Source organism: Hippoglossus stenolepis, chromosome 2 (genome assembly GCF_022539355.2).
Source record: "Hippoglossus stenolepis isolate QCI-W04-F060 chromosome 2, HSTE1.2, whole genome shotgun sequence".
Taxonomy (NCBI): domain Eukaryota; kingdom Metazoa; phylum Chordata; class Actinopteri; order Pleuronectiformes; family Pleuronectidae; genus Hippoglossus; species Hippoglossus stenolepis.
This window is the reverse complement of record NC_061484.1, coordinates 6,624,737-6,649,409: the sequence shown is the minus strand read 5'-3', so window position 1 is coordinate 6,649,409 and position 24,673 is coordinate 6,624,737. Positions and strand designations below refer to the sequence as shown.

General features: G+C 40.4%; 1 protein-coding gene across 1 annotated transcript in view; it reads right to left on the bottom strand.

Annotated features, from left to right (window-relative positions):
• Nucleotides 1-20,888, bottom strand: part of dnah6 (dynein, axonemal, heavy chain 6) — a 54,788-nt gene extending 33,900 nt beyond the window's left edge. Inside the window, exons 1-40 of the mRNA XM_047342191.1 lie at nt 20,828-20,888; nt 20,595-20,680; nt 20,263-20,433; nt 19,591-19,929; nt 18,462-18,596; nt 18,247-18,349; nt 18,086-18,140; nt 17,650-17,836; nt 17,343-17,435; nt 17,120-17,227; nt 16,274-16,363; nt 16,051-16,171; nt 15,156-15,307; nt 14,716-14,868; nt 14,234-14,485; nt 13,968-14,096; nt 13,721-13,834; nt 13,449-13,592; nt 13,137-13,292; nt 12,961-13,011; nt 12,221-12,313; nt 12,013-12,132; nt 11,527-11,707; nt 11,299-11,395; nt 10,866-11,091; nt 10,118-10,282; nt 9,644-9,754; nt 9,350-9,475; nt 9,021-9,176; nt 8,593-8,754; nt 7,251-7,388; nt 6,621-6,788; nt 6,371-6,519; nt 4,882-4,989; nt 4,610-4,736; nt 3,403-3,615; nt 3,097-3,318; nt 2,801-2,923; nt 1,554-1,736; nt 929-1,072 (exon numbers count right to left, since the gene is read on the bottom strand). Of these exons, the coding sequence (XP_047198147.1) occupies nt 929-1,072; nt 1,554-1,736; nt 2,801-2,923; nt 3,097-3,318; nt 3,403-3,615; nt 4,610-4,736; nt 4,882-4,989; nt 6,371-6,519; nt 6,621-6,788; nt 7,251-7,388; nt 8,593-8,754; nt 9,021-9,176; nt 9,350-9,475; nt 9,644-9,754; nt 10,118-10,282; nt 10,866-11,091; nt 11,299-11,395; nt 11,527-11,707; nt 12,013-12,132; nt 12,221-12,313; nt 12,961-13,011; nt 13,137-13,292; nt 13,449-13,592; nt 13,721-13,834; nt 13,968-14,096; nt 14,234-14,485; nt 14,716-14,868; nt 15,156-15,307; nt 16,051-16,171; nt 16,274-16,363; nt 17,120-17,227; nt 17,343-17,435; nt 17,650-17,836; nt 18,086-18,140; nt 18,247-18,349; nt 18,462-18,596; nt 19,591-19,929; nt 20,263-20,433; nt 20,595-20,680; nt 20,828-20,888 (5,712 nt within the window). The remainder of the gene's footprint in view (nt 1-928; nt 1,073-1,553; nt 1,737-2,800; nt 2,924-3,096; nt 3,319-3,402; nt 3,616-4,609; nt 4,737-4,881; nt 4,990-6,370; nt 6,520-6,620; nt 6,789-7,250; nt 7,389-8,592; nt 8,755-9,020; nt 9,177-9,349; nt 9,476-9,643; nt 9,755-10,117; nt 10,283-10,865; nt 11,092-11,298; nt 11,396-11,526; nt 11,708-12,012; nt 12,133-12,220; nt 12,314-12,960; nt 13,012-13,136; nt 13,293-13,448; nt 13,593-13,720; nt 13,835-13,967; nt 14,097-14,233; nt 14,486-14,715; nt 14,869-15,155; nt 15,308-16,050; nt 16,172-16,273; nt 16,364-17,119; nt 17,228-17,342; nt 17,436-17,649; nt 17,837-18,085; nt 18,141-18,246; nt 18,350-18,461; nt 18,597-19,590; nt 19,930-20,262; nt 20,434-20,594; nt 20,681-20,827) is intronic.
• Between the last annotated feature and the right edge of the window lie 3,785 nt (nt 20,889-24,673).

Genomic DNA, 24,673 nt, shown 5'->3' with positions numbered 1-24,673 from the left:
CTTGTTTCGTTTACATTCCTGCACCTCATTCTTTACACATTTAAAATTACTTCTTCAATTCTTACAACCCATGATTCATAATTCTCTTGAGTTGGAAAGGTAGAATAATAATACTTTATGGACTGTTATAAGCTTGAATCAACGCCCATCCTTTTATGTGATTTATCTTTGCCATGTGGTCTTTGTAATCCACTGAAGTTATTACTAAAATGTACAATATGGATGCTCTTTCTTAATGTCTTCATTCACACGAGTGAATGACACGATCAAGAAGAATTCCCTTTCAGATTGGCTGTGCTCCAGCTAGATACAGCCAGTGTCAAAAGCACTTTGGTGTAATATATAATAGGAGCTAACCTTCGGGCCTTTTTACATATTTCATGCATATACCAGCAAACTCAGTGAAAAATGGATGTGACTCTCAGAAATGGGAATGAGGGATAAAATATAAAATTGTGACATTCTGGGCCTGATCTACTAAGATCCCAAATAAAAAGTGCGAGATTGCGTGAATCTTTCAAACGTATTAAATATAGATACAGTCAAAACCACCGCAATTATTTTCAGGCTTTGTAAATCACAGTGCGTGTGCTAAATTAAAGTATTTGCATCTACTCCTCCCAATATTTTGCGCACTCGGGTAGAAACACCCAATATTGCATATTCATTAAGGCAAGCGTACTTAATTGAAAGCGCGTGCTATTCTTCACGCAATCCTCAGTGCGCACAGTAAGTACATCAGCTTACAGGTTTTTTTGCGGGTGAAATCAAGTTTGCACACGTTTTTACACGCGCAACCCAGTAGATCAGGCCCTCTGTGCATTTATATGTGTAATGAAAGTGTGTGGTGTCTGCAAATGATCCAATATGTGCAAAGAAAGCTTGCCATTCAGTTAATGTGTAACTGTGGGTGTGTGCAATAAATTACCTTTGCTATGCTGTTGTCTGCAAACTGCTCTCTGACAAAGGTGTCCAACGAGTCCCAGTGAGAACCGTTCAGGTTGCCACCGACTGACCACAGGTAGCAAAATATGAAGGTCTGACATAATACGTTCTTCAAGGTCTTGGAATCCTAACACCATCATAAACACAAAAGAGAAGAAGGAAGAAGCTCACTCATTAAGTTATGACATTAGAAAAATAAAGTATCCACAACCTACAGTGTGCTTTTGGATGATGTAAATGTTTCTGTGGGATCCAATTATCTGCAGGGTATTAGACCCTGTTCAGACCTGGTATTAGCATCTGTCCTGAGTGATTAAATCACAAGTGGTCAGCATTGCAATAAGTACAAATGAGTCCTAAATGCATCCGATCACTCAGAGCAGATTCAAAGGTGGTCTTGCATGTCTGTGGCTAAATTATTTTTGCTGTATGACCGCAAATGCTTCCTGGGCCACATACTGTACGAAAGAGCACTAACATCCTCACACCCACTACAGCTTAAACATATCTTTATGCTTCTCAGTGACCATACATTGATTTTTCTTTGCACAGATGAACTACGATCTCTATTAATAGACCTGTGTGGCATCAACTCAAGTGGAAATTACCATATTGAGGTCGGGCCTTCCTTTGCCCAGCAGCAGAGTGTCGAGCAGGAAGCACAGAGTGGTGACTTTACTGATGTCCACCTGGCGAATCACCTCAGTGCAATGCTTCAGAACAAACCGGAGACCACTCTCAACATACTGCTCAAAGAGCTCCAGCAGGTATTCGCGCACTGCGTCCGGCAACTGAAGCAAGGAGTGATGGAAGAAAAGAGATGACTTTGAGCAAAGGAAAGAGGAAACCTTTATCTACACAACCAATAAAAAAAACTTGGACAGGAACACAAGAGTTTGGTTTAAAGAACTGTTGTGGGGAGAGGAAAACTGAGAATACACTAAATCTGGGGTAATGCTCTTCCCGGGAGAGACAGACTCCCCTAGTTAAATTTGCTAAGTGGAAATCAATACATAATTGATTAAAAATGCTAATGATCAAACTCTAATGAACCTAAATGTTTTTAAAGTGTAATCAAAAGTATCCCCGACAAAGCAATAATTACCTTTCCCCAACAAATGCAAAGGAAATTACACAAAAACTAAGACAACTTGAACTGAAAAAAGAAAGTTCCTTCCCAAAAACAAAATGGTGCTGGTTAAAAACGTATGGAGTAATGGAGAGGGTACATTAGTCAATTGTATGAGAGAGAAAATAGGAGACAGCAGAAACAAGGAGGACAGCTAAGGCAACAGACAACTTAAAGATAGATAGACACTGAGACAGGGAGTGACACACGATGAGTGAGAGAGAGAGAAAGTTAAAAGTTGACAGGAGAGATGACCCACTCTCACTGACCCTGAAAGACTCAGGGCTAATGTTGCATGCTATAAACTTTAATGTGATGTGCCGTCATTAAAGTTAATGCTGATGTTAAGGTTCTACTGCTTGTACTGTTGGAAAAAAAGGGACTTAACCATTTCACATAGCAGCGCACACAGAGAGTCAGGAACAGTCAGCCACAGTTTAACAGAAAGAGAACACAAGAGCAATGATGTGGACGGACGAAACATTCGTAGTTAGTGATATAAAGTGTGTTTATGTGTGTTTGATGCCCACAACCTGGACTGTGATAAAGAGTGAAGAACTGTGCCCTGAGAAACAAGTCTATTAACACTACCCGATAAACACGTGATGCTAACTTTAGATTTCAAGCACAAATCCTCTATTACAACGAGCCTGCTTTTAGCCAACTCTGTAAACAGTTTACTTTAAAAAAAACCTTGAGAAATATCAGAGATATATTATATACAACCTTGGCTCCAAGTCCACTGATCCATGTCTGGACATAGGGCATCCACTTGAGCTCATCAGGATCAATATATACCATCCCACAGCGACTGACTGTGGCTGGAGACGCCACCGCTAAGTCCTGGACCTGAAAAACAAATCATCACATACATCACTTTTATGGACATACCAGGTAATACAGGTACAAGGAAATGGAAACTACTACTTCTGGAATTATGTATTTATTTGGGTATATACACTGTGAATAGGAATTTGAAATCTTGCTTGTGCATTGACCACACAAACACACAATGATCTAACCTCGAACAGCATATGTATGGATTCGCTCAGTTTGATTCTCTCGCTGTTGGCCAAACACAGCATCTTGTTGTCGTCCAGCACTGTGTTCATGTTCTCGATCCACAGGGCGTCGACTGGCCCGTCGCAGATCACCCACTTGTGCTCATCGCTGTAGTCGTTGACTGCGTTGCGGACACTCAGCGCCATCAGTCCGTCACGCCACTCCAGTGTCAAGGTGTTCACCTGAGGAGTAGACGTACATAATTAATGTATGTAGAGAGAGGTGAAGAAGCTGTTGTGTTATATATCATCTCATATCTTGAGTACCTCTCCATAGAGCTCTCCCATAGTGACAGATTTAGGGTTGAGGACATAGGTCTTGACAGGCTGATAGAAAGGGTTGTTTTCCTTGTGCACTGTGCGATGGAGGGTCTCCAGTGTGTCAGCCAGGATGGTGTAGACGGTGGTCTTACCTCCACCAGTTGGCCCGACCAACATCACACCATGACGCACTATCATGGTCTCATAGAGTTGAATCACCTGGTCACAAGAACAAATAGAAAAAAGATGAAAAATCTGACGTGTGAAAGATGTTTTACACAACACATCCAGGGTATCTGACAAACTATCCAAATATTGTTAGGTTATTAAAAGGAAACATAGCCATACAAACAAAATTCCATTCACATCTTTTGTGTTGCTGTGGTGGCAGTAATCAGACAGATATCAAAACCGTGTCAAGTAAAAGTAAAATATCAATATCTGCATGGATAGAAGTCTACAGAGACCGCAAGTTAGTGAAAAACATTTGTATAATGTGGGTGTATGAACCTTTTAAATGATGAGGCTGAAAATATTGTATATTTTCTATATTTTCTTATTGTCAAAAAAATCCAATGAAAACAACAATGAATTTGATGTGAACATGTTTGTTTACCTACAGCTGTTAGAAGCACATCATTGAGTGTGTCACACATTTCTTTATTATAATAATATATGGACCACAAAAATGTGACATTTCTTCAGTTATGTGTATGTGACTAATTGAACAGTTCTGTTTTTCTTATTTGTAGGTCTATTTATTTATTTTATCTTTATTTTAACAACACTGGCAACATTGATAATTAAACATTGATAATTAAAATATATTTCTTTGCTTACTTTTATTGAATAAGATTGGACTTTCAAACACTTATATATTTGAGTTGCTGTTTTGCATGTTCTATGGTGCAATATATACTGTCTTTGCAAAGTTTTTGGACATTTCTTCGGAGAAAGAAATGTATTAGTAGGTATATTTAGGGGACTAATGTTATGTTATTATTGAATATATTGAATTTAAGGGGACTGTTGGGCCTTGGCAGAAGTTTGCACTATACCGACTGCCATTCTAATCTTTTCATGGGATTTATTGACACCAAGTAAATGAGAAATAACTCCAGTCTTCATTCAAAGTGTTGAACAAAATTAAACAAATCATTAAAAAAAAAAAAAGGTGAAAATAATAATAATTGCTTTTCCATTTGTACTCTACCTTATTGGTCATGCTAGCGAGTGGCTGCAGGTTTCGCTTAACCAGAGACTCCAGGATGGTGGAATGCAGAACACCATAGTCATGCTCAGGGATGCTCACACCAGGAAACAGGTCTGACAGGATACCACTGCAGGGGTGTGTAGGGTGGCATAATACACATGCACAATAAGAATAAATGTTTTCACATGTAACAACAAAAAGAACAAAAAGCCTGGAATTTTTTTTTTTGTATTTGTGCATTTGGATAGTTAGAAGGAAGAATTCAGGGTTACCCAAAGAGCACAGTATCATCAGTGAGGAATTTTGGAAGGTTGGCGTCCCTCAGGGCTCTGATGAGAACCACATCTTCACTCAGGTGGGGGTTTTCTCTCTTTAGAGATAGAACACACACACACACACACACACACACACACACACACACACACACACACACACACACACACACACACACACACACACACACACACACACACACACACACACACACACACACACACATAGTTACTTACAGCTTTTATGTTGGTCTTACGGAAAAAACAAAAGCATATTTGTGTCATGCATGTTTGCGAATAATAATTTACAATTTAAAAAACTATGCTGGAAATTTTAGTAACATCAGTGTGCTTTTTGTCCTTATGCTTGTTTTATATGGGTCATTTGTCTGTTTAGTTATTCATTTATTTATTCTTTGTATATATACCTCATTCCTCAGTTTACTTGGTCATACAGCAGGATATTCCCCAGTTCTCACTTTACATATCGTTCAGTGCAGCATTATTATTAATGACATTAAAAAACAGGTAAAAAAGGACTGGACGTAAGAGGTGGCCACACAACCAGCTCTCCAAGTAGTTAGTGCATTTCAATGAATTAAACAATTAATATACGGCAACATTATTGTTAAAATGGGCAAATTAATTAGTGTCAAATAAACTAATGACAAATTCCAACGTAATAAAGATAAGAAGTGGTCATCGTGAGCTGGATTTTGAATACAGCAGCAAGCAGGCTCCACTCAGTTATAATAAAGAGGGAACCAAACCATCAGAGACATTAAGGCAGGTGATAATGAATGTGTGTTTAGTATGGAACTAGCAGACTCAGAGGAGTAATATCGAGGCAAAGACACACAATGTATCACAAGCCAATTACAACAGTTCCCTGAGCTTCAGCTAACAACCACCAGGCAAAAGTCTGACTTTCACTACGTACGGTCAGGAGCATTCATTTAAATCTACTTATGCGCCCACGCACACCAGGAACCACTGTGCTTATGCTGTCTCCAAATTCATCTACTTAATCTTGCTCCTCATCTCTTCATGTGTCTCATCTCTTCGTGATGTGGATTTGACAAAGTGAGGGAATTTCACTCAGATGACACGTGGGGAAATTTGTACTCAAGTGAGAAAGATACTTTTTTCTTTTATCCAATGTAGTAACATCAAAAAAATAATAGGATCATCTGAAAAGTCATATGTTTCTAATATTTGCTCTGTGCCATCATTATCAAGCTTTTACTTTTACATTCAACTGAATATTTCCTGCATCGATGACACCAAACATTGCCGTCTTAATCACTGAGGGTAAACCTTTTCCATGTAACACTGCATCTTTCACAGCAAAACATTGATGCTAAATATAGAGAATGTGTTGTGTGCATCTGTGGTCCTGTTGGGACTTTCCTGAAAAGGTGAGTGCCTGCATGTCCCTACAACTGAATGCACATGTGTGTCAGTGAATGCATGAGTGTGATGCACTGACCCCGCCATGACCAGGACAGACTTGACTGCTCTCATGCCAAAGTCGTAGTGGTCCTGCTGAGACAGCTGCTCAGAGCACAGCTTGTACATCTGGGTCATCTTCCTAGCGAGGGTCTTACTGGATTCAAATCCCTCAGAGTACAAAATAACCTGGAGGGGGGGTCAAAAGCGAGGGAATACAAACTGTTGCATAGAGAGGAAAATACGGCAAGCAAGCATATGTGACAATGCAAGTGCAGGGAGTCTCTTACCTCAGCAATAAGTGCGTAGTTTGGCACCATCATGGCTATGGGTCTGAAGAGAGCTTTAAGGTTGTCAGGGAGCTCCGTTCTTCCAGCGTAGCCTGGGTTCATGGTGATGAACGCGGCGCATGTGTTCACAAGTTTGATCTCGCGGCCCTCAAATCGGAATCTTGGCAGCTGAATAACATGCAGAGTTGGGTGAGATGACTTTAATGTCTTAAATATTTGCAAAGGGAAGTATGTGTGGCAGTGACCTGTATGTTACCTGTGCTACTCTACTTTGCTATCCAAGCTATGGAAAATACAGTAGATGACTGGCTACATTTTCAAATGGGCTCAAATGGGCTTCTGCTAGGCAAAGTGAATGACACGTTTTGTTTTTTATTTAAAAGATGTCCTCCACACATCAGTATAGAAGTGATAGGAGCCCATCATCACATTAAACCAGTGGAATCAGGTGTCAAAGGGTCGACTGACTGGAGATCAGTGAGGCTTAAAGCTTAGTGTTACTTTACCCGTTAGGACGGCAGAGCAACGTCCTTAATTCTTCTCTGTGTATGGTTTGTAAATTGTCTCATAAGCGATGCCTTGTAAACACTGTTAAGGGTCTGTTATGATGGTGTGTTTATGAGGGGATACCTTAGCAGCTTTAGCATTTCGTATGGTTATGAGCTGCTGAGCGATCACAGACAACACTTCGATGTCGATTCGGTTAAATTCGTCGAAACAGCACCAGGCTCCTGACTGAGCGAGTCCACTGAAGAAGCGGCCCATCATCTGGAAGACACAATTACGATTGGTTAAAAAGTGACAGCAATTTGAATTCCAATGCAATTCCTGAATAAAAAAACATCCTGAATGTGTCTTATGCTTTTAATATTAGTATCAGTTCATTCCATTATACCTGCATTACATTGTGTTACCTGCACCGTGTCTGTGAGTAACATGAAAAGCACTTCACTGCACAAAAGCGCTGGTTCAAAGGTTCTAACATCTCATGGACAGTGGTATTATATGTTACAATTAAATGCTGCTCACGCTGACACTGGAGCCAGACCCGAACAAAGCATTAACACATAAAACCAGAGAAGACTGTGTTGCTAAACCCTTTAAATCAAAGCCCCATCCAGCTCTGATATACTTCAGGTGTCTTCTGGCAACAACTAACTACGGCAGACAGAAGAGAATTGCTTTCCAGCTGTCGTGTCACTGGGTCCTTTCAGCTGAACTGGTTCTAGCCTTATTGCACTGCAAGGACACAGCACTATTTATCATTACAAATTCTCAAGGTCAAAGGACCAATCTGAAGTTTTGGGGATTGTAAAATACAGACATACTGATTTTAGTTAAATGTCAGCTGATCATAATAAATAGAAGGTGAAGGAAGTGCACAAACAGACAAAGTGAATCACACACGTATCATAAGAGATGAGAGCTATCTCAGGAGAAATATAAGGATCCAATCCTGTGTTGTTAATATTAAAGTTTCAATTCGTTTAGATATGATTCATACTTCTACTGAAATGTTTATACAATAAATACAGACAAAACATTTAAGGATGTGACCAGCCATATGACACTTGACATTAGCGTCAACCAACACACATTTAACGTATGTTCTTAAAATTAATAAATTACAGTAAAATGACCTAAAGAGAATAAAGGGAGAGGATTAAATCTGGATTAAGATTATGCTTCAACAGCACACAAGTATGTCTGATCAGTGATTTCACACACAAAGGATAGAAGTCTTGACTGCTTTAGCAATAGTGCCATCTAAAGGCTTAACATAGTCGGTACAGTCGAAGTGGGCGAGAGCCTTCTCAAGCAATTTCAAACAGAGCAAACAAGTGTAGTGGCAAAAAGCTGCAGTAAACCAAAGACTGCTGAACATGTGGAGTAGGTAAAGAGTTGAGGGGAACAAATGATTGAATACTGAGCAGGAAAATAATCTAAGAGAGCATACAAGAAACACAAAGACCTTATAGTCAAGCCCATCAGAGCAGTTGAAGACAACACACTGTATGGCCAGTGCCTTGGCCAGGTCCTTGGTGGTCTCTGTTTTGCCTGTCCCTGCTGGCCCGGCTGGAGCACCTCCTAAATCCAACTGGAGAGCCCCCATCAGACAAAGGTAGCAACGGTCCTGAACAGTAGAGAGGTACGGAAGAGAGGGGGATTTTGGGATGTGACAACACAACTGAAGAATTAAACAAGACAACATATACTCAGATGGTCTTCTCTGTTTCTGTTCTATACTCGCACAATTGACAAACACGTCTGTGGCTTCATGTGAAATCTAAATTGACTCACACAGTGTTTATTAGATTCAGAGTGGAAGCTTGTCTAACTGATTATAAAATGTGTCTTTCCAGTTTGCTTGCATAGCTTTAATGTGATATATTGTGTTACCGTGAGTGGTGTGATGACCAGCCGTGGACAGGCTCCCAGGTATTCGTAGCCATAAAGGTACGTGGACAGAGCCATTTTGGCTACACAGTTGTCCACATCCAGGTCCCAGTAGTATCGTAGCTGTCTCTGCCATTCAAAGTTAGACCTGGTGTCCACCTGAAACAGAAAGCTGAAGTTACTGTAAGGTGGTGAGTTGTAGAAATCTCACGCAGAGATCTGAGTCAGCTCCTGCTCCTATAAAACCAAGTCAAGAACAGACAAGGACAAAATATCTGCTTGATGGTGTTTGTGTGGATTTCCACAACTGCACTAATACTTCACAACTGTACCTTATGCAGGACCAGATCTGTGACAATGTCTCTAGCATGGACATCGATGGTGATGAGGGCAGTGATGATATTTCGGTGCAAAGTAGGGAGCTGTTGTCGTACCAACGCCGCCAGGGAAATTAGCCTCTGGAATACAAGCAAACGTTGCACACAATCACATAAGATCTTTGAGGTAAAAAGTAAAAAATAGTTGGGCATGAATAAAGTGTAGATTTATTTTGTCACACCAAATCTGAAACCAAATAATAAGGACTAAAAGCAAGCTGAAGAGTTATTAGTGGTTATTAGGGTTACGTCAATGTTGGTGAGCTCAAATTCCTGTAGGGCAGCAAAGTGGTCGTGATCTCCCTCCAGGCAGCCATCCATATCCCTGCACCACATCAACTGTGAGATGGTCAGCACCACCTGGTGGACACAAACATATACACACAAACTAATATTAAATGCCTCCATTAAAAGACAATAAATGAGATAGTTATGGCTCCGGTGAGTGAATAATCATAGAATCAAAACACTTCTAAATGTAAGGGAAAAAATATACAAACTAATACAAAATATATTAATATAAAATGATACAGAGGATTAAAAGTAAAAGTGTCATTTACTGGCAATAATATGTAATGATGTTTTGACATTTCCACATGTTAAGAGATGTTGTACTACACACAATAGCACATAAGGCTGAGATGGAAAGATTGAAAAGGACCAGCTCTTACGTGTGTGTTTTTGTGTGTGTGTGTGTGTGTGTGTGTGTTGTGTGTGTTGTACCTGCGATGGATGTCCAGCCACCACCCACTCCTCCCTAGACTTCGTCTGGTAGTCTGCAATGGCGGCCTTGCTGAGGTTACGCAGTGAGGAGAACATCGCCTCTTCCACCTTGCAAAGCCACTCCTCCACATTGCCTTGTGCCTTCAGACCTTTAGTCAGACCCACCTACACGTACACACATAGGAGGACGATTACAGTAATGGCCATGACTACATGTGTTTTGTCCTTTTTTTAATTGAGGGTTCACTGTTAATCAGTTCTCACAGCAATTATTTGCCCTTTGAATCTGCCTCTGTGTATGGAAGGTGCTTTATAAATAACATTGCCTTGTCTTGCCTTGAATTTGTGATCATTGGACAGCTGCGGTCAGTTAGCTGCGATTAAACTTTCTGGCAAACCAAAATATTCAGTGTTTTCTAAAATGAAAACCCCACATTATTTAATCTGTATAATTTTAAATCAGAATTTGGCATGTCCATTTTTTTCTTGAATTACTGCTCGTACAGGTTTTACAGGCTCGTACAAAATGTAAGAATCTACTTTATTCTAGCTCTCCTTCAGGGTTGTTAAGTGGCTGACAAGGTTAAATTGTGTGGTAGTTTTGTATGGAGAGAAATGGAGTGCAAGAGAGTATTTTTTCCTTCAAACGTACTCTCTCTTATTCTCAGCGAGGACAAGAGAACAGTGGGAATTAAATACAATCGGTGAGTGTGACGAGAAAAAATGTGTTAAGGTTACTCGAACAGACCTTCTCTCCTTCAGGAGAGATCATATACAGGATCACTTTGCTGTATATGGTCTCCTGTTCTCCAGCATCCGGTGCTGCTCCTTTAGCATCAGGGTCTTTAGGCAGCAAAGCAAACTCCAGACGGGTAATGGCATCAAAACACTTCCTAAGGTGTGGCTGCACAGCCTGAGGATTTCTTGTCTGGGCCAAGATCTTTAGCAGCTCATCATTAGATAAGAAGCAGAACCTGCAGGGGACAGATAAAGACAGATTATCAGAGCAGGCAACACTACACACACAGGGCCATAGTAGTTAGCACTCAGTGCTCAGTGGGAGGAGATGTTCAGTAAAAACGGTCAAGGGGGGAAATGCAAAGCAACATGGTATGTAAATTATATTCTTACATTTCAAATGTAAGATGTAAAGTGTGACAATCAACAAAGCATGTGCGTACCTGGGAAAGATGACTCTCTTTGACTCAAGGTAGTCTTCCAGACACTTCTGTATCTCATCTAGGAGAGCATTGTTGTGTTGAAAGGTCTCCAGCAGATCTGTATAGGATAAAATGACTTGTTTGTATGTTGTGTGACAATGTGTTTACCTGAGTGAGTGCATGTGTGATTGTGAGTATCTGTTATGTCCACGTAAGGTATTTTTCCACTCACGCTGCCCCATCACCTACCAGGCTGTATGGCTGCTCTCAGTGCATTGGGCATCTTTTTGACCCTCCCCATGATCTCCTTCCAGGTCTTGTCCACCTTAAGAAACATCTTGGATTCCGCAGGCAGCTGCCTCTTGATATCTGGAGCTAAGAAAATACTCTCCAGGTAGAGCCAGTTCCTTTGGCATGTTAGCCACTCATCCTGTAACAATCAGCAGAGGGGCCATTGGGAAAATGTGAGCCCAGGGAGAATTAAAGAGGCAAACAAGATTAATAATGTAATTAAACCACAGTCTTAAATGTGACACTGTTACTCAGTCTTTACATGACCTGAAATAAAGGAATCAATAAACATTAACAAAGAACAATTACTTTTGCAGCCAGTAGGGAGAGCTACTGTGCTACATTTAAAGCTATGTCAGAACAATCACTTGCAGCCAGATGTAAGATCACTCTATGCAATGGTATCAACAGTGCAGTGGTATGGGATCTGTTCTAAGCCGTCACCAGTGTTTGGTTGAGGAGAGTCAGCTGCTCCAGCAGTTTGTCCACCCTGACCTTGATGGGCGCTACGTAGCGAGAAGATGCTACCGTGCCCACATTAATAAGGCTGTCGTCCAGGAGTACCTACACAGCAAACAAACGTGGTGAACACAAATAAACACACAATCTGATGTACTGTAAGAGTGTGCATGTTTGTGCTGCATGTTGCTACCTGGATATCATCTGTGCCTCCTAAGATAAACATGTCTTGGGCTTCGCCATGAGATAGAACAGTGAACTCTGTGGTCCTCCACATGTCCTCCACCTGCAAGGCCCATCCAAAGGGCAGAGGTTAAACAACATGGACTCCCTGTATTGGATTCTACAAGTAACCTTTATGCATGTGTGTGTCTCATGTGTATCCTCGAACAGACGTGATTTCCATAGTGGCGACCCAGTGACACTGGACTCATGGTGAGAGGGGATTTGTCACAAGGGAAAAGTCTGGACTCCAGCAACCATAGAACTGAATATCCATGTCTACTGTTTTCATGTTTAATTCCCATTACACACAGTGGCGTACACATTACTCATCACTGTATATTTGTATATATAATAGAATTTAAATACTGCAAAGTTACATTGAAAACTGACTATGAAGCTAGTGGGAAAGAAAGGGCTATAGTTGAGGGCAGATCACAAGAATCGATTTGAGTTGTCTATGATTAATGCCAGCCGTCACTACATAAATCAAGCCGTGTCGCAAACGTGTATAAAAAGTAGGTGCGACATCCACAGAAATCTATGTATTTGCAGAGGTCATCGTTGAATCATCATGGGAGTCATCAAATTGGCATGTGTGGGCATAAAGATTACCAGCTCATATTCAAATAACAGGTCTTGGAGGTAACTTCTGCTGCAGTGTCTTAAAACTAAATGGGTATATAATATATTCATAGGAAGTCGACACACCTTTGTAATAATGGTCTCCACCGATGCCTCTCCTGAAGCCTGTCCTGACATCTGAAAGTCAAGGGCTGTGTTAGTCTTGTTTATCAACGTTTAAGTATAAAGGTATTCAGTAAAACTGGCTTGTGTATTGAAGGTGAGTAGCATCATGGCAGAGTGAATCTCCATTTGCACGGTACCTCTTGTATCTCTGTGCCATAGGAGAATATGTTGAGCTCCTCCAAAGCGGCCACAGGGAGCTCTGCCACATTCAGGGAGGTGTCCATAATAGACTCCAGTTTGGTCCAGTGTTCTGGCTTCATACATGGGTTACGCAGATCAGTGATCACAGGCAGCTGATGAAAAACACAGGGGGATAATTTCAGATAGAGTCAAAGCAGTCGTGTAGAACGGTCTGGCTAGATCACAACTACTTGCTCTCAGTCAATATTTCAACGTGTTGTCATGTTGTCATTGATGTCAGCCACTACGAAGCACTTTGTCCAACGCACCCTTTGCTTCATAACTTCCACCTTGTCCTTCAGACTCAGCACTACGTTGTTGCGTGGCAGACCCTTCTCCAGCTGGATGACGTATTTGCCGTATTTGGTTATCTGGGAGTTGAACTGCTCTAAGTCCAGTTGCTCAAGTGTGCCCTATTGAGGAAAAAACATGAAGGAACAGCTGAGCTTTAAAGAGAGAAAAAGATGCATACATGTGTCTAATATACCATATGCCTGTCCAGGCTAACACATGCAATTCAGTCTTTTTACGTGCACCTCACCTGCTGCCACACATCCTGGAGAGAGTCCCATTCCTCGAGAGAGTCCCACAGCAGCTGCTTCAGCCTTAAATCTGCAGTTAGCTCCTCCAAGGTGTCAAACTTGGTCACCTCCATCTGCATGTAGAGAAGGAAAACTGGTTTGGATTAGTGGGCTCGTTATTTGGAAATTCTGTAACACATATATTTTGTGACTTGCTGTGTTTAAAGGAGAATGATTTTACAGATTGAATCTGAAGAATTATAGCACCTTGAATTTCTTCTGGTAGGATGTGTAGGTAGAAGCCTGGGCCTGCATCTCATCCATAGAAAGATGGATCTTTCCCAGCAGCAGATGCACTCTGGAGGAATCTGCATTGATGTCCAAGATTTGTGGATCCTGCACATGAGAAAGCACACAGCAAACAATTAAAGATGGAGTGATAAGTTAGCCATAAGTGAGAAGAAAAAACGCCGTATAGTCCCAAACTTTGTGTTTGTAAGTGTGTAAATAGGTAACAAAGGTTGTCCATGTACCTGTGACTTCAGCTTGGTTTCCATGACCTCCCGGTTCAGCTGCTTTATGGCCTTGCATAGAGAAGTGCACAACTTGTCCATGCTGGCATCCCTATCTAGCACTGCCTCATCAATGAGCATGCGCAGAAAGTTAATAGAAGATGGCAAGGTGGCGAAAACAATCATGTCCTCGGGTGGCGTGGGAACCGAGTACATGTTAATCAGATTGTACATCTTACACACAGTCTCCTGCTCCTCGTCTAGCTCTGTAATCTGGTAAGAGGAAGGAAAGGAAAGGGGAAGAGTCAAATAGAAAAAGTAGAGGAGGTGGTTGGGAAAATTGACAGAAATGTGCAATATGAACAAAAGATTTTTTACAATTTGATGTATGTACAGTATGACTGTTATTGGCCACGGAAAGTTTACAGTCACAAGGTGGGGCCATTTGTGCAGAGCAATGTTGAAAGAAAATACGATTATCAAACATGATATTTAAGTCTTACCCTCTCCTGTATCTCATCCAGGAATATGAGTGAGCTGGCTAACTCAGCGGTATTAGTGGGACTAAACTCGAGTTTAAACTGGGCGTCAAATGCCTCACTGATGATGGCATCTAGTTTCCTCTTAGCCAGCTTGGTGAGCATCTCATTGAAGACCTGGAGGATGGATTCAGAACGAAGCAATTGTTCATATGTGTATTTATCATTTTTTCTGTAGTGTTTATTGAATATTTGATAGTACTTATTCCATTAGATCACTGGACCTCACTTTTACATATACATTTCAGTGATGTTTAATTAACACTGAAAGGCCTCACTGCCCTTTTGTTTGAATCACTTGTTCGTCATGATCAAATAATTAAACTCACTGACAATACGTCTCAATAAAATAGGACTATACGTGTCTGTGCAGCGTCTGTGTGCATCTGTATACTCGTCCTCACCTCCAGACAGCGCAGGGGGGAAGACACAAGCTTCTGTTTGAGCTTTGTTTTGTCCACCAGCAGTAAACCCAGAGGTTTCTTCTGCTGGATGTCTTCGGTCTCTCTACACTCACTGTGGTATAACTTCAGTGCGTTTTCAAAGAAGGACAAACCTGTGAAATTAAGACAACAGTCATCAGTCTAACAAAGCCACACGTGTTACTCTGCTTGCTCTGCCCATTAACTACAAGTCATGTGTGTTCACTCAATGTTTGTCTTGCAGGTTTTCCCTTTTTTGTCTCCCATTATGTTTCCCCAACTCCAAGACCTTTTTATCTGTCTAACCTGCTGTGCAGCAATGCTGTAGATGTCTCTTACCCCCTTTGTCAAACCCCCAACCATTGTAATAATACAAATTTTAGTGATTATATATGATTCCATATAGACATATGCATATACCTAGAGCTACACTTGTAAGCACAACTAAAAGATGTAATTTATGGTCCACAACCAAAGTGAATTATCTATGTTATAGTGATAAAGTAAGGATTGATTTTGTGACTGCTGCTTGTGAATGCATACCTTCCCACAAAAGTTGAATTAACCAACAAAGAGATTTTTTTTAAAACAGGCTGCTCTCAGTTGCATTACATGGTTATAATGAAATATCATCATATTTCTGACAAAAAGAAAATTCTTCTGCGAGCTGGTTTCATTTCGACAAATCTACAGTGGGTAACTTGTTAAGTGGTTGCAAGTGTCCAAAATATGCTTTTGCTCGCCAGTAACAAAGGCATATTTCATGCTAAGGAACAAAGAAAAACACAGCACTGTTCTCAACTGAAGTGCTCTTTGTGTTGTGAGTGGGAGATGTGTTACAAAAATAATGTCTATGTTGATGTATGCTGTGCATCACCCTGTTCCTGTTGCTGTATCGCATCCAGATCCAGACTCTCGTTCTCCTTATAGAACAGTCGGAAACGCTCAAACTCTTGCGAGTACACTTTTGCTGCATCAAAGGCAGCCTGCAGTGATTCCTAAGAGAAAGAAAACAAACAAATAAGGTCCACACACAAACAGTACTGTATAGACAAAGTACAATGTGCATTGATGGAGCACAAGGAAAAGGGAAAGTTTACCATGATTTTTCGGATGATGCTTTGAAGGTAGCTGTCAGTTTCCATGATGAATTCCAAACTGGGGCCATCTTCATATTTGTTTTCCAGTATCTGTAAGTTAACAAACACACAGACACAGAGATGAGATTACACACTAATTACTATGGGTTTCTTCCTCTTTATTCAAGAGCATGGTCTTTCAGTTTAAGAGCAGGACTTATTGATTTCAGGCTCAGATTTTGTGATGCTTTCAATCCAAATCCTTTGGACTGTGGACAAATTAAATTGTCCCACCCCTTGTTGTGGTTACTTTTGCTGATGGTACTGTTCCCCAAAAATACGGGGGGGCAGGGCAGCGTCTATTTTGTTGTTATAGTTGTTAGCAACAATGTTCCCATAACATAATAGATTTTGCTGCTCCATGTTGACCAGGGATCTACTGGACTCAAGCACACCGACACTAGCCAGTGCAATAATAAAGCCATGGAGGGCAGGAGTGCATGGACCTGATGGAAGTAACCAGCTCTACAGGACTTTTAGAGAAGTAAAAGTATTACATCCAAAATGAGGGTGGGACCATTTCATTTGTCAACATTACACTTGGCAGATGGAGCGCAGGAAATCTGAGTGCAAGCTCAAAATTTGAGCACAAGCAGAGCAAATCTTAGCCAAAGCAGGAGCTACTTAAATGTGAGCACAGGATTTTGAGTGAAAGCATAATAAAATGCGATTGTGAAATCCATAAGACCACACTTTTGTAGAAAGATGGAAAAAAATATGAATGAATGTGTAAAATCATTGAAAAACACTGAAACACTGAAATATTTTCATATATAAACATTAAAATACAAACTTAGTTATGCTTACCTCAAACTCTCCAGGCTGTGTCACTGAATCAAAATCAGGATCTGCTGCAAATGTATTAACTGACAGCACTGTCTTCTGAAACTCCCCAATGACCTCTGCAATAGTCTCCTGTGAAATAAAAGAACAGGGAACAACACATTCACAATCTGTTTGGGAGTAGCCGTATATGGGAGTTCATCAATAAATGAAAGTATAATTGTTCATGATAATTTGGGAAACACACCTGAAAGTTCTCTTCACTGGGTTTGAAGGTCAAAGCGTTTGTGTCCAACATCAACTCAGAGATGAACAAAGGTTGGACATGAGGGGTTTCTGACTCAGCAGACTATTAAAGACACACACACACACACACACACACACACACACACACACACACACACACACACACACACACACACACACACACACACACACACACACACACACACACACACACACACACACACACACATCAAGACCAAACTGAGAAATGCTCTGTGTCTGCTTAAAGTGATGGTTTAACTGGTGAAAATACTGAAACAGCACCCTACCTTCCCATCCATCTCTTGATCCACAGGGTCAGTGGTGGTCTCAGAGTGCTGACTCGAGTTCTGAATGATGGCGTTGCCGGGTGTTAGATCTACCTGCTCCTGGAGCACAGCCAGAAGTTTGGCCACTGCATTCACCACCAAGGAGTGCAAGGTCTTGACGACCAAATAGTCAACAAGACGGATGAAGCTGAGTATGTGAGAGAGAGCTGTTATTCCAAACAGCTGTTTAATTCAAGTGCCTCAATCTGTCAGGTTAGTTAAGAAGAATGGTAAGTGGAATTTGGTCGTCATTAATTCCATGAAACCTGTTTTCCACCAACAACATGTCAAAACATCTTTCATCATTTTGAAAAAGGAGAAGGGGGTATGCCTTGTACATAAATAGAGAAAGAGAGTAAACAGTGTAAAAGGGAAGTAAATTCATTAAATAACGCACCAGACAAGGCGGCCGGAGAGAAACGTCTTGTTGATTCCCATAAGCAGTTTCTTGTCTATTTGATCATTTGTGTCAAAAAGAGAATTGTATCAAACATTCAATACTGAAGTAAGTCTATGTACATTGAATCACGTTCATATGTGTACACTGTATACACGCACTTGGGTCATCGGAATTGGATTGAGGTTCCAACGAGCAGTTGAGACAGGCACTAAGTGTCACCTCCTTAACCAGGACTTCAAACTTCGCCAAGTCATTCAAAATCTGACGGGAAGAAATAAATGAAGTCAACGAGTTTCTGAGGACACATGCAAACAAAATGCACTTATATATGACAAATATTTAAGCCAAGTGCTGTATGAATGTAGTATTGCACCTTTTGCAGTTGTTCGAGCTGCGTGTCCTGGAACTCCTGCAGTGTGTAAGTGTGTTTTTTCTCCATGTGGCACAAGCTTGTGTCGCTGATTTGGTAACACATTTTCCTGATGTCTATCAGTGCAGGACTTAAAGACTGTAAGAGATATACACATGTTAACAGGTTAAACATCATATCCACACTTCTTATGTTCATTCCAAGATAGTTTCTCGAAGTGACCATATTTATAGTGAATGAATGAATGATTTGAAAGTGTACCTATGCATTTAGACAAGAAAAAAACAACAAAAAATTACAATTTAAAAGAATAGTTCACCCATTAATAACCCATTGATAATTCACTCATTATCTACTCACCCCTATACCAATGGAGGGGTTGGTGAAGTGTTTGAGTGCACGAAACACTGCTGGAGTTTCAGGGGTAAACAGTGTAGCAGCCAGATAGCAGCCGAATCCAATACAACTGAAGATATTAGGGGCTTATCTTCAGACGTAAACAAATCAGTAACATGCCTCCATACTGCCCCTGTGTTGTCATCCAAGTATCTACAAGCCCCGGCAATCATATTCGACTCAAAACAAGGTCATTTCCATCGTGTTTTAAAGCCTAAATGTCCACCAGAAGTGGCTAAGCTAGCAGACGTTAGCAGTTCTGATGCACCTCGCCGCAAGATATCAGCGGACATTTAGGCTTTGTAACACGATGTTGACGTTGTTTCGAGTCGAATATGAATTTCGGGGCTTGTGGACACTTGGATGACACCACACGAGCAGTATGGAGGAAGATAAATCCCTAATATCTTCAGTTGTGTTAGATTCAGCTGCTACACTGTTTACCCCTGAAACTCCAGCAGTGTTTTGTGGACTCAAACACTCCACACTAATTTTATCATGCTGATTTTCCCTAACCTGAGACAACTTTTGGATACTGATGGTTAATAATACATTTTTTGATTTACATAATTGGGACAGTTTTGAAGTCAACCAGATCCTTAAATTTTAGGGTTTTAAGTTGATACAGCGTGAGTTTGTTGTTTCTCTATATCCAGTACATGGTGTTCCTTATTCAAGATCATTAAGACAGTTTTTGACCAAATGTAGACCTTGGTTTATGCATCCAGTGACATACCGGATTGACAAAGAACAGGCGGTTTTGCAGGGACTCCCGGGCCAAATGAAACTTCTTGGCGCGGACTTTTGAGCGCCAGACATAGAAAGGTTTCCATTTTTCGAAGAGGGCAAAGAAACGGATGGAGCTCATCTTGCAGTGGTAGTTGTACTCCTCTTCCCAGCGGTCGACGGTCACATGTTCATACTCATCTCCGTGCACGACTACCACACCATCTTCATCCATCATCAAGAAGTCATCTTTGCTGTACTCATAAAGTTTGACTTCGCCAGGAACCACATGTTTACCAGCCTTAATGGAAAAGGGTCGTTTGGGGAGACTGGGTGTTGATGCCACATCCTGTGACGCCTGAGAAGGAGCAGTTGAGAGGCACAAGGAAAGATGAATTCAGCTCATTTTAGGGAAATTATCTCCACATTCTTTATGCCTTTAACAAAATTCAACCATTTTCATGAAAAGCTTGATTTTCTGAAAAACATTTTGATTAATTACACATTAAAGCTTGATTACAAATTACATTACAAAAAATGCTATCGTTTAACAGGTTTTAGCGCTGATTTTGATTTATGAAATAAATTCAGAGCAGATATACTTTTCAGGGACATGTGCATCCTATACTATTGGCATTTTTAAGCAATGCTGATTTTCTTCTTGTGCCTGCATGCCACTGACCTTTGAAGTGGACGGCAGAGGAGGTAGGTGGACAGGCGACTGTCTCTGGGGCCTTTGTGGCTGCCCTATTTGTTTAGGTGAAGGTGCCCAGCCCGGAAAATGCATCCGCTTTAGGTTGTCTAAGTGTTTGCGACTGGGTTTTATTCGTTTCACACGTCTCTTCAGCACAGCCTACATTGAGGAGAGGAAACTGACATTAACAAAAGATTCATACCTGTATACTTTAAAATCTGAGTCTGAGACAAGGTTAATATATGTTAATAATATGGGAGGTACCAAATTTTGAGTGGATGATATCTCATTGAGTTACATCTTTGTTTGACAAGTCATACCTCTGGGTCTTTAATATGGAGTGGGGGCTTTGGGAAGACGGAGGAGCGGCTCAGTTCAGGGAGCTTGTGAGACGGCCCAGGGACGTCTGTGTCAAAAGGAATTTAAGTACATTAACACTTAATTTAAAGAGTTGACTTACCAAGAGTTTTTGATTATATACTATTTGTGTCATGTAAGACTTGATTAGCACATTGCCATAAAAGCAAAAAGGCTCTGTATTAGCAGGACCTACCACTGGACATATTTCCCTTGCTTGGACTTTGCAGGGAGTCTCTGGGAGAAGAAGAGGCCATGGTCGTCACAAGCTGTGGGACAGAGACAGAGGAGCAGTACACCACAGTGGAAATGACATGTTAATGTAGTTAATTAATGTTACTGAATATTCCCGTTATGTTGTTATGTTTTCGTTAACTACGTATGTTGTCTATTTTGTGATTTTTTTTCCACAAGATTATTTCATTTTATCTTTTAAAAATGTCCTTTAAAAAAGATCTTGGGTCTGAGACTAAGCTAAAGTGCAACAGTGGTAACATCAGAGTAAAGTCATTGGGTTTTAGCAAAAAGACAAAAGTACCGAACTAAAGTTGAGTTGTACTATTTTAAAGTCATACCCCTGGGTCTTTAACATGGAGTGGGGACCTTGGGAAGACAGTGGAGCCACTCAGTTTAGGGAGCTTGTGAGGCCGCTCAGGGTCTGTGTGTCAAACGGAATTTAAGTTCATTAATACATAATAATTATACATTTAAATTGTTTTCCACACATTGATGCAAACAATACATGCAGGTATTTGTGTTACCTAGCTTAACGTTAGCTAAGTTAACTGTCTAACGTTATTTTTAAACGGTGAAAGCAGCAAACTTCAGTAAGGGCAAACTCAAATCGTGGCAGCGGCAACAGAAACGCCACTGATATGTAAAGGCAGTTGCCTTTGATACCACACTGTGCTACGCTGCTTTAGCTGCCTTTGATGCAACACTGTTGAGAGGCAGCTGGAGGCACTGTTTGGAGGCTCCAGACAGTCTGTGGCTGTTTGTGATTTTATTCAATGAGATATATACTGGATTATGAAAGTTTATTAGATAGTTTGATAGCTCTCGGGGGGTTGGACTCAAAATTAATCAAGAAGAGTTCCACATCTATCAGATCCATATGCATGATCTTGTTGTCTGTGGATAGGTGGGAAATCAAAGACTGTATTCCCAGTATCAGTTACAGTGGGACTAGTAAACTGTGATAAACCAAAGGAGAAATGTACATTTTTATCCTTGCCTTAAATTCTACATAAGATGGTGAATAGCTCCATGACAGCAATGATGCACAGAGATGCCACTGCTCATGTAGCAATTTATTGACTACAACTGTACCAAAGTAGATGGAAATACCTCAAAGCAACAAAGTGTTTAGTAACGGTAGGACCAGGCACACTCTCCATTTACGGTTTTATTTACTATCATAAGTTGACTTTGGCCCAAATGTTTTCCTTATGACAGGATCTCATAGGGATTCTCCGAGAACTCTTCGTTAAATACACTTACATCCATAAGAACATTCAAATTGGACTTAATGTTACTCCTTCAACTTCAAAATATTTTTTATGAGTGACTAACTTCTATGGTGTAAAAGCATCAGTGCATATACTAGACAAATGACAAACGAAGCTGTACAAAAAGAACAGCTACCGACCTACTACTTTTTAACCAAGTTTTATTCTCATGTCTTCAGTATTTATATGAATTCAGTTAACTGACAATGACTCCATGAACAGCACTATTGATACAGGCTGGCTTATCCTGTTAAAATAAAGTGAAATGTACTGATATTAAAGCAAACTGTTATTTATACGTTCCTGGCTAACCAGTCATTCCAAGTAGATCTCCACCAAGGTTACCAAGTACAACTTGACAAATATGTATTTTCTTGCTTTTGATGACAGACATTCAAAATGTGTAAAAACATTTTATGTTTACATCTAACTCATCATAGGAATCTTTCCTGGCTAAACACACTGGTAAAGAGAAGGCTACACTCTATCAAAGCCCTCGAACAACGTGCGATTATTCAAGAACTATAAATCCGTGAAATAAAAACACCGTGAGAATCCCAAGACTTTGCCGAACCTACAGATATATTTTATGGTTAGAGTCAAAAAATGTGACCGTGGGAGCGAGTTATAAAAAGTGTGGCTCCTTCCAGAAATTTCCTCTCAAAATGAACATTAGACCCAATGGGGAAGAGACAGCTATTGGTATTGCTACAGCTACAGGTATTGTAGTAAGGACTGGGTTGTAAGTGACTTTAATATAAAAAAATCTTTGAAGTTCACAAAGCACGAACATTAATTGGCTAATGATACACTTATAACAGCTTCTCACTCATTTCAGACAGAGGAGTAAAGTCATAGCAAAACTGAGTCTTTTTATGGAACTCATTAAAAAGAAAGAAGGGTTCCAATTTCAGTCATTAAGCATCATGTTCCATTGACTATAGGCTACATACATATTCATATGGAAATACCAGAATGTACAGATGGTAATGCAGTGAAGTATCCACTTGTCACTTGTCGCACATTGTGACAGTGCAAAGTAATAATGATGTCCTCAAAAGTTTTTTGACAGCCGAACATGTAATACAGCCTACACGTATCCAACAGTAATATCACTTAATTTTTAAATGCAGTTAAAAAAACACAATTACTCAGCAATATGAGGACACAATACTTGGCCCCATAAAATGCTTAATAAATCTTATTAAAGTTTAACTAAACCCCTTAAACATTTTTTCAGATGAAAACCAATATATCTGGATATTTAGTAGAGAAAATATTTATGAATTCGGCCGTATTAAAATACAATACATACGAGCACAGTAAGTAGAAAAGAATAAAAGATGTGAAGGGATGACACCATAACTGTAGGCAGCGTCTCAACCAATCCATGGCCCGGAACAATAACAAGTAAGTTCACAACTAGTCCAAATCTCCCTGAGAGTCACAAACAGCGGTAGTTGCTCTCAGTGTATAAACAGTATATACAGTCTATGGTGGCAGCAAAGGCCGCTGCCTCCAAACAAAGGTGGGAGCTGCCGCGGCAGGTGCCCTAATGCAGCCTGGCAGCAGTGGGATTTCAAGTTTCAGTTTAATGACACAAAACAAAAGGCAAAGCATCAACAGCATTGAAGCAGAATCGGTACAAATATGACAAAGAAATCAGCCACATATAAGAGCGTGTTTCACAAAACAAGTGGAGAAATACAGATCAATTAGTCTTGGTGCTCAGAACAGTAACACGCTGATAAACATTAACATAAACTACGTATGAATCTCAGGGAGTAAGTCACAAACAGCGGTAGTTTCCCCCAAACAGCCGTGGCAACTGTGGCAGCTGCCTCAAATCGCGGCAGCTGCCTTTACATATCAGTGGCACGTTCTGCTGCCACCGGAAGTGCCTCTACGAGCTGCCGCTGCCACGATTTGAGCTTCTGTCTCCCGCAAGCCTTCTCAACTTGTTTCACGTCTGTGAACATCTTGTGATTTAGTAAACATTGTTTAAGAAAGGTACAGACCTGCTGACCGTATCATATCCAGCTCCAAAATGTAGGGTTAATAAAGCTTTAACGTTTAAACTTCATTAAATCATCTCTTCTGTCTGTCCAGGAGTTACTGGTGCAGGTCTCAGGTCTGCGGTTTCCTAGCAACGACGCTCTTTCCCTGCATGCACCGCAACCAAACAAGGGCACGTGGCTGGTTTTACGTTGGTTTCACCCAGAGTTTAATACATTTTTTATTTTTTGTTGATAAATGCAACAACAAGAAAGTACATCAAAGAGAGGAAACAATAAAGACCACACTTTATTTCATAGGTGTTTATTTTGCAATTATAAAAAAATATCACATTATATGGTGCATTTCAAAAAATTCAATATTGTGGAGAAGTAGTATTTTTAGTAATTTAATTGAAAAAGTGAACCTTCCATACATTCCATTCGTTTCATTTGACATAAAATAAATAAATAAATCTTTCAAGTCTTTTACGTTTTAATTTCTATGATTACGGCTTACAGCTCATGAAAATCTTTTTC